A 9,138-nucleotide genomic window follows, 5' to 3' on the forward strand; every position below is an offset into this window, starting at 1 on the left:
TTTACGAAGGCCCAAGGCCCAAAAGTGAGTTAAGGCCTGTAGATGTAAACCGTCTTAATCATGTAACCTGCTTTGTAAGATAGGAAGTGTAGAGACCGAACCGGAAACGTTTATGATCCGGCTTCGAGACTCTGTAAACCGACGGGTGCCACCCGTGTATATAAGGGGATGACCCGGCGGCGGTTCAGGAGGGAGACAACAACTCAAGAGCCAGAAAAAGCGGATTCGCTCCCTGGCCTTCGAAACCCTAGCAATACCACTCACAACTAGACGTAGGCTTTTACCTTCCTCGAAGGGGCCGAACTAGTATAAAAATCCCCATGTCCCCTTGTCCGGTTTAACCCCTTTAAGCTAACCCGTTGCGATGGCTCCACGACTAAGTCCTTTCATAAGGACATCTGCCGTGAAAAACCCACGACATGGTAGATATAGGTTTTTGTAATATGAAAATATAAAAATAGCAAGGTAGCAAGTAACAAAAGTGAGCGAAATGGTATTTCAATGCTTCGAAACAAGGTCTAGGGCTCATACTTTCACTAGTGCAAGTTCTCTCAACAATGATAAAATAATTGAATCATATAACAATCCCTCAACGTGCAACAAAGAGTCACTCCAAAGTCACTAAGAGCGGAGAACAAACGAAGAGATTATTGTAGGGTATGAAACCACCTCAAAGTTATCCTTTCTGATCGATCTATTGGGTTATTCCTATAAGTGTCACAAACAACCCTAGAGTTCATACTAAAATAACACCTTAAGACACACGTCAACCAAAACCCTAATGTCACCTAGATACTCCAATGTCACCACAAGTATCCGCGGGTTTGATTATACGATATGCATCACACAATCTCAAATTCATCTATTCAAACCAACACAAAGAACTTCAAAGAGTGCCCCAAAGCTTCTACCAGAGAGTCAAGACGAAAACGTGTGCCAACCCCTATGCATAAGTTCACAAGGTCACAGAACCCGCAAGTTGATCACCCAAACATACATCAAGTGTTCTCAAATTCTTAAATACTCAATCCGATAAGATAACTTCAAAGGGAAAACTCAATCCATTACAAGAAGGTAGAGGGGGAGAAACAACGTAAGATCCAACTATAATAGCAAAGCTCGCGGTACATCAAGATCGTGCCAAATCAAGAACACGAGAGAGATATATCAAACACATAACTACTGGTACATACCCTCAGACCCGAGGGTGAACTACTCCCTCCTCGTCATGGAGAGCGCCGGGATGATGAAGATGGCCACCAGTGATGATTTCCCCCTCCGGCAGGGTGCCGAAACAGGGTCCCGATTGGTTTTTGGTGGCTACATAGGCTTACGGCGGCGAAACTCTCGATCTAGGTTCTGTTCTGGGGTTTTGGGGATTTATAAGAGGTGTTGGCGTCGCGGAAAAGTCAAGGGGGCCCACGAGGTGACGACAAGGACGGAGGGCGCGCCCTAGGGGGTGGGGGCGCCCTCCACCCTTGTGGTGGCCTCGGGACTCTTCTCCGATATCTTTTCTTTCCAGTATTTTTTATATTTTCCAAAAATATTCTCTGTAAATTTTCAGGTCAATTGGACTCCGTTTGATATTCCTTTTCCGCAAAACTCAAAAACAAGGGAAAAAAATAGAAACTAGCACTAGGCTCTAGGTTAATAGGTTAGTCACAAAAATCATATAAGATAGCATATAAATGCATATAAAACATCCAAGATAGATAATATAATAGCATGGAACAATCAAAAAGTATAGATATGTTGGAGACGTATCACTCATCGTGTATAGCCCCCAAGACTCCGAGTGTTTGATTGTAAACGCTTGGACTCTACTTAAATTTTGTCTTTATCTTGTGTAGAAATCATGTGAACTTAGCTCCAAGTATTTGGAGCTGGAAAAAGAATTGGAAAAGGTACACCAAGAACTCGACAAAGAGCAAACTAAGAACAGTCGGTTGGAGAAGGAGAAGGTCGCCATGGGAGGTAAACTTTGTTATCCAAGTGAACTTCAAACTAATCTTAAAACCGGATTCTGAGTGTAACAATCTCAACAGAGGTTCATGCTGAAAATGCACTCTTAACCAAATGATCGTGGAATTGTGTGTGTGTAGAATCTGCAAAAAAAGGCTCTGGAGGACAAGGGCACCATGCTAGCCAAAGCTTGGGAAGAAAACCGAGTGAAAACTCAAAGGGTTGAAGAGAGACTGTCTGAACTTCGAGAAACCAAAGAGCTCAAACAACACTTTTAGGACGAAGTTGCGGTGTCGAAGAAGGAAATCAATGACCTTAAAGCTTCCGAGCAGGAATGGTACATGAAGTATCTCGACATGTCTGATCTTATGGAAAAGAATAAAATAGTATGAAAAGGATCTCGATGATCTTACTCGGGGCATGGCAGAAACTAAGACCTTCTTGGTAGGCTAGTTGGATGATGTTAACCAGAGGCTCGATGGTAAACCTGCATGTTCTTCCCGAGTGAATTTTGATAAATGAAGTTCATGAACTTGCTCTTACTCCATTAAATGTTCTGAATTCCCTTGTGTAGTGTTTTGCCTAGATCCAAGAATAGAGGCACATAGGGTGCAGAAGGAACTTCAAGCATACATGATGGATATCGCAGATACTCCTTGGGCATCCACTCGGGTTGCTGAATTTGTTATCTAACCGAAAGAATGTGCTGAATCAGCAAATAACAGCACATCCCAAGTGAAAGAATCTATGAAGAAGATGAATGCAACTTTGCATCCTGGAGAAGAGCTTGGTGAAGATCTGTCTGCATGTATGGAACAACTTGGGCAGCTACCAGGGCGAGTGTCAAGGTGGAAGAAATCCTCTACATGGTGTGGAGCTGATGTTGCTCTTGCTCTCATTCGGGTACACATACCATGATAAATGAAGGGAAGCTGAAATGAGTTGGTGTAGGAAATCTAGAGGACCAACACTTTGAAGATCATATGGAAACCTTTATCGAAGTTGCCTGTCAGATCACCTCTTTTATCGACCTGGATACCTTGGTCGAGCCGATTGAAGTACCGGATACTCCCCAAGATAAATGACGTTGCTCTTAACCTTGTGGTCGTGGGTTCGAGCCTCACGGTGGATCGACAATAAGATAGGGGGAGGAATGAGGCCTAGTCTAGTCTCTAGTGAGACACAGGGGGTTGATAAAAGGATGTATACATGTTTAGGATCCTCACGGTGGAGGTAAAAACCCTAGTCTTGTTATCCGGGGTGAGTGTTCTTCGGTATGAGTTTGAAAGTACAAAGTTCCGAACCCATAACCCGATGATGAGGGTGCTTATATAGAGTTGGTTATCCCCTTGCATGCTACGTTACAGGTGAATTTAAGCCTAACAGTACATGCCCACTACTAGCAGTAGCGAGCGCCTTAATGAGTGGATGAAGCACCATGCTTCATGGTTGTGGTAACACTCCAATTAATGTTACTGGCTATTGAACTCTTGCCGCCAAGTGAGGATATGTTTTTCTTGGTTTGAACCGAGTCTAGGGATCTCCACTCAGGTAGTTTGTCCAAAGTGACCACACCTCCAACATACTGGTTGGCATATTCGTATCTGATGAATGTGGGCTTGGGTCCCCATGGGCTTCTGTTGGGTTTAGGTCACCGTGGGCCTACCGAGTGGGAGATAACCTCATCGACTGGAATCTAACCGATGGCTCGTCATCGATTCACTCACTTCTGGCGAGCCCCGACCCTCATAGACCCTTTCCTTGGTTCACGGCGCCGTCATGGAGACGCCAGACACCTCGGTGACGAGGGCAGCTTGCCTGGCTGTGCGAGCGCATGTCCGCCTACCTGCCCACCTTCATGCGTGCCTGCCTGTGATATGACGTGGTGAGGGATCCAAGGATAGCGTAGCCTGCCGCTATGGCCACTGGTGCGGTGGCGGATGGAGGCCGGGGCAGAAGATGTGGGCGCAGCCACCAGACAAACGGAGAAATTTTGCCGTAATTGTTGGATGGCTCCCAACATGTCCACGAACATTTGTGGCGTCAGTTTAAGGACTTGCGTTGCATATGCCTTCAAAACGTGGTACTTAGAGGGATTATATACATTTTTTTGTTTTACAACAATCCAAGATAAAACACCTTAGGCCTTGTTCGGTTAATCCCCACCACAAGGGGATTGGAGAGGATTAGAGAGATTTGATGTGGATTTTGACTTGCGGAAGATTTAATTCCTGCCAATCTGCTCCAAACCCCTTAAAATCCTGTGGAACCAAACAAGCCCTTAGGGATTCCGTACCGAGAAAATGAAATGAAATCACCCTGGATGGATCTCCGCTTCTCCGGTCTTCAAATCCACTCCACGGTCCACGCCACGCCAGTCCGCTGGAGGTGGAAGGATGACGCGACGCTTCTTTTATACAGCGCCGGCAAACGGAGGCCTGGGCGGTCGCCGGATTCAGGAGCCGGCGGGAGGAACGGGTGAGCTGGGGGGAAGGGGATTCTCCCTCAGCGCCATCATCAGCGCGGAAGAGGAGAACGACGAGTGAGGTGTGGGCTGCGGCCCGTGAGTGGTTGGCCTTCTCTCCCTGAGCCTCCATGCCCCGATAAAGCCCATCTAGTTTCCTAACCCCCAGCTCCCATCCCATCTCAGGCGGCCAGGCACCCACGACGAGCCGGCGGCGACGCCTCTAGCTAGCAGGTGAGCTCGGAGGCGATCTCGGGCTACGGCTGCGCGGCGTCAGCGCATCGAGGGAGGACGGAGATCCCCGCGCAGACGCGCTTGGGCGGCGCCGTCGTGCTGCGACGGGGGGCGGAGGATGCGGCCAGCCAGGTTCACGCCTCAATCTCACCTCTCAGGCCTCCAATAATGTATGGTTTCGCAGCGCGTAACTCCTAGTTTCGATCTCGATGTTTTTCTAGTAGTTAACAAATCTCTATAATATTCCATTCCATGTTTGTGTAGTTGCATCAGTCCACCGCTTCATATTTCCTGGATTGTTCTGTATGATCCCCTCTCTCCGGTTCACCTTCCAAGCGTGATGTCTATGCTTGATTGAAGCAATGAGGATCTTGCTCCGGGCGTGCCGCCATTGCTGCAGGCTGCCATTTTTCTCTCGGGCTGCCGGAGCTGCCTTCACTGTAAGAGCACTACCTTGGTGATCAATGTAAAATTCGAGTGTACTTGGGTTCCATAATTTCTCTTCTTCTTAATCAACTGGAATTTAAGATAAATGCTTTTGCACTTGTCCTAGGCAAATTGCGGCGGGGGTCCATGGAGGCGGCATCGCGTTCTAGCTGTGCAGTGTCTTCCCATGAGAACAACTGCCGGCTCGATTCTGCCATGGGAAGCGCCATCCCGTGTAACTCTACTGAGGACGATCGATGTTGCTCTCAAGGATGGCAATGTCGACCAGGCGCTGCGAGCATTTGGCAATTATAAAAGCCTGCATGGCCTTCCCGAGCCAAGGGTATTGAATGGTGTGATTGTGTCACTGTCGTACACATCTAGTCGAAGGTGGCTTCAGAGAGCGTATGACTTGGTTCTGTCAGTTTATCAGTGTAACAGCAATCTTCTCAACTCTAGCTCGCTGACAAGGCTAGCTCTGGCACTTGCAAGAGATCAGACACCTGTCCCTGCCTCTGCAGTCCTTAGGATCATACTGGAGAGCGGCAAGCTTCCTGACGCTGATATGTTGAGCATGGTGTTTTTGCACATGTTGAAGTCACAAGTAGGATCCTATCTTGCAGCTGATGTTCTGGCTGAGACCTGCGAGTGTTTCTTGGATCAAATTTCAGATAGGCGACAGCTGAAAAAATTGGACCCAATAAAGAACAATGTCACCTTGTTCAATATGATTTTGGAGTCTTGTGTTAACTTCAAATGCATCATCACAGCCCAGAAAATAATGGAGCTGATGTCATTGGTCGGGGTTGTGGCTGATGTGAATACAATGGCGGTCGCTAGCCGGGTCTGTCAAATGGTTGGGCAGCGAGATGAATTGATGACCATGAAAGGAAGCATCAATTCTTTCTCCTCTTTGCCATTCTCTCAGCAATATCTACATTTTTACGACAGTTTATTGAGCTTGCAATTCAGTGGTAATGACATGGATGCTGCTGCAGATCTTATAATCGATCTGTATCGGCAACAAAAGTCATGCACTTTCTCCGACAATGATGTGCAGAAACAAGGTGTGATACAAATTGGCTCTGGTAACCTAAAAAGTGGATACAGAATAATGTTTGACCCCACAAAATTGGACAAAGGTTTTGTGTTAGATACAAAATACCAGTCTGGACTTGTTGTTCCTATCAGTGGAAATCTTGTTCCTAGTGAAAAGGCTGTTGCTAAACTTATCGTAGGCTGTGTGAAAGCAAAGAAACTGGGTGCATTGTCTAGCTTCTGTATTACATTGCATAAGGAAGAACTAAAGGGAATTTCTGCTTCAGATGTGATTAATGCATGCATTCAGATGGGATGGTTGCATGCCTCTCATGATATCCTGGATGCTTTAGAGTCAGCTGAGATTCCAGTCGGGGTTGGTACTTACATGTCTCTTCTCAGAGAATACGAGAATAATCATAAACCCGAAGAATTCAATTCGCTTCTCCAACAGATACAGAAAATAGCATCTACCATGGCGGAATTTCATACTAGTCCATCATTTACCATAAAGGACATTGCCAAAATAGTCAAGGATGAGATCCCCCAAACTAAATCATCTTTGCTTTCCAGTTTGGTTGAAGAAACTGAACACTATAACCCTGGAGACCACTTAACCTTTGAGTTCAATAATTCAATTCTTTTCTTCTGCAAGGCAAACATGATGGAAGATGCTCTGGGCACATATAAACGCATGAGAGAGCAAAATATTAGACCCAATCTGCATACCTTTTGCCATATACTGTGTGGATATTCGTCATTAAGCATGTATAGGGAGATTACCATACTGTGGGGAGAAATAAAACGCAGACACGAGTACAGAGAAATATCTGTGGATAGGGATTTGCTTGACTGCTTAGTTTTGGATTTCCTGAAAGGTGGCTATTTTTCAAGGGTGATGGAGGTTATAAGTTACATGTCAACCCATAATATTTACTGCGACAAGTGGAAATATAGGCAGGTCTTTCTGAAGCTGCACAAGAATCTGTATAGGAACTTGAATTCATTGCATGACAAAACAGAAGCTCAGAGCAAAAGGATTGATGATGTCCGAGCTTTCAGGACATGGGCAGGCATCAAATAGATAAAGCCGAGTACAGTGCTGTAATTCTCTTGCTTTTTGGAAACACTTTCTGTTGCATAGCCCAGCAGTGCAGCATTCTTCTCCAATGTAACATATCATCAAAGTCTGGTAATTCTAGAGAGTGGATCACATTTGAATTGGGCAAACCGTTGGAGGGAGAAGTCTCTATTTTCATAAATTGTGACACTATGCTGCAACCTATGTGGGTTGTGCCCAGTATGCTCTATTCATGTCCCTGATGATCAATTGTGTTGATGCATGGTTATCACTGCTCGCGGTAGCAGCAGCTTCTGTGGCAGTATGATGCACATATGAATTTGTACGATATCTTGAATTTATGTAGGTGTGCTGTGGTCCAACAAGTTTTGAACCTTTGATGTGTAGGATCATGTTGGCACTGCTCGGTTATATTTGGAGTATAAGGATGCCGTGGTTGATTTCCAGCCTCTTAGTTACAGCATGCTCGGTCATTTCAAGCCAACCCTACCAGATTATTCTCAGCAACTTGCTCTTTCAGCAGAGAAACGCAGCAGTCGCTCTTTTGCAGTCAGTGTAGGAGATGTTCTGGGTGGCAAGAGCTCTTAAGTTTTTGCAGTTAGTTCTGTAGTTGAGTGTTTGACTACTTACTGACAGATGTTCAGATCTTAGCAAGAGATGTGTCATTGCTACCAGTTCGGTGTGCTGTTTAAGCACTTGTTGATTCTGTTGCTGGAACCGACGAGTTTCAGGTGTAGTTTTGCCTTAGGCTGCATGGTGCGGCCTTGTGGAATTTATGAATGTGCGAGCAAGGGATTCTCCTTCAGGTGCATGGTTTGGTTTTCAGGTTGCTGTTGCTGTGAGAAATTGATCCGCGCAGCAGCACTGATTCCTCGCTTTCGTGGAGGTAAACCGACCGTTTTTCAATGCAAAACAGCAAAGATCAGCCAAACCCTAGGGTTGCTAGGGCTAGGCAGAAGCTACGAGCTAGGTGCTGGAAAGAAAAGAACATAGGAGAAAAAGTAACGTAAGGTTGTGAAAGGATCGATTGGGTTTTTCAATCGGCCATATACCCACATATATAAAGGTATGCCTGGTTTTTGGCAAATTGGAGTTGGACTCCTGACGTGCTGTTTCCTTGGCACATAAGCCAAAAGGCTTTTCCTAATCTTTCTGTAAAAGCATCAGCCTGGGCCCAATACTAGTAGACTTTTCATATTAGCTCTGTTTTGGCAGAATAGCTGATTATGCAAAATCTTTTCCATCTTCAATTTTCCAAACCAGACTTCTTTCCTTTTTTCTCTCCATGCGTGAGCTCTAACACACAATTTTGTTCCATCCATCCTGCTGCACGTAGCCTCTGTACTTGCAACCATGTGTGCATTCTCAAACCATTAGCTTGGCCATCAAAACTAAATAATCTGGGCAGCCAGATCCAAATTAGACTATCAACACATGCCCCCTGTTTTTGGTGTAATTTTATTTACCAAAAACACCATGGCAATGTCTTAGGACGATGTCAACCGCTTCACCGGCCATATCAACTGCTTAGGGCGATGTCTAAATAACACATCGGTCAAATTTTGCTTAGGGCGATATCTGAAATCATATCAGCCATATAGTGCCATCAAGCTTCTTGCCACATGCTAGGATAGTACTTCTTCAAATATTTACCATTGAGAGCTTTGGGCAAACCCAGGCAGAAGCTACGAGCTAGGTGCTGGAAAGAAAAGAACATAGGAGAAAAAGTAACGTAAGGTTGTGAAAGGATCGATTGGGTTTTTCAATCGGCCATATACCCACATATATAAAGGTATGCCTGGTTTTTGGCAAATTGGAGTTGGACTCCTGACGTGCTGTTTCCTTGGCACATAAGCCAAAAGGCTTTTCCTAATCTTTCTGTAAAAGCATCAGCCTGGGCCCAATACTAGTAGACTTTTCATATTAGCTCTGT

The 9,138-nt window shown here is 45.4% G+C and overlaps 1 protein-coding gene across 3 annotated transcripts; it reads left to right on the plus strand.

Moving 5' to 3' along the window:
* Positions 1-4,022: 4,022 nt before the first annotated feature.
* On the plus strand, positions 4,023-8,003 carry LOC125538865 (Pentatricopeptide repeat (PPR) superfamily protein). 3 transcript variants are annotated; one of them, XM_048702170.2, is made up of 4 exons: positions 4,023-4,532; positions 4,613-4,830; positions 4,925-5,100; positions 5,214-8,003. In XM_048702170.2, exons 3-4 carry the CDS (start codon positions 5,023-5,025, stop codon positions 7,206-7,208), a joined length of 2,073 nt encoding a protein of 690 aa, XP_048558127.2. In that variant the 5' UTR covers positions 4,023-4,532; positions 4,613-4,830; positions 4,925-5,022; the 3' UTR covers positions 7,209-8,003. The 3 variants fall into 3 exon arrangements, with proteins under 3 accessions (XP_048558127.2, XP_048558129.2, XP_048558128.2); XM_048702172.2 differs by having other exon boundaries at positions 4,613-4,792; XM_048702171.2 differs by having other exon boundaries at positions 4,023-4,509.
* Positions 8,004-9,138: the final 1,135 nt, after the last annotated feature.

The sequence above is a fragment of the Triticum urartu genome, chromosome 2A (genome assembly GCF_056163025.1).
Source record: "Triticum urartu cultivar PI428250 chromosome 2A, HENAU_Tu73, whole genome shotgun sequence".
Taxonomy (NCBI): domain Eukaryota; kingdom Viridiplantae; phylum Streptophyta; class Magnoliopsida; order Poales; family Poaceae; genus Triticum; species Triticum urartu.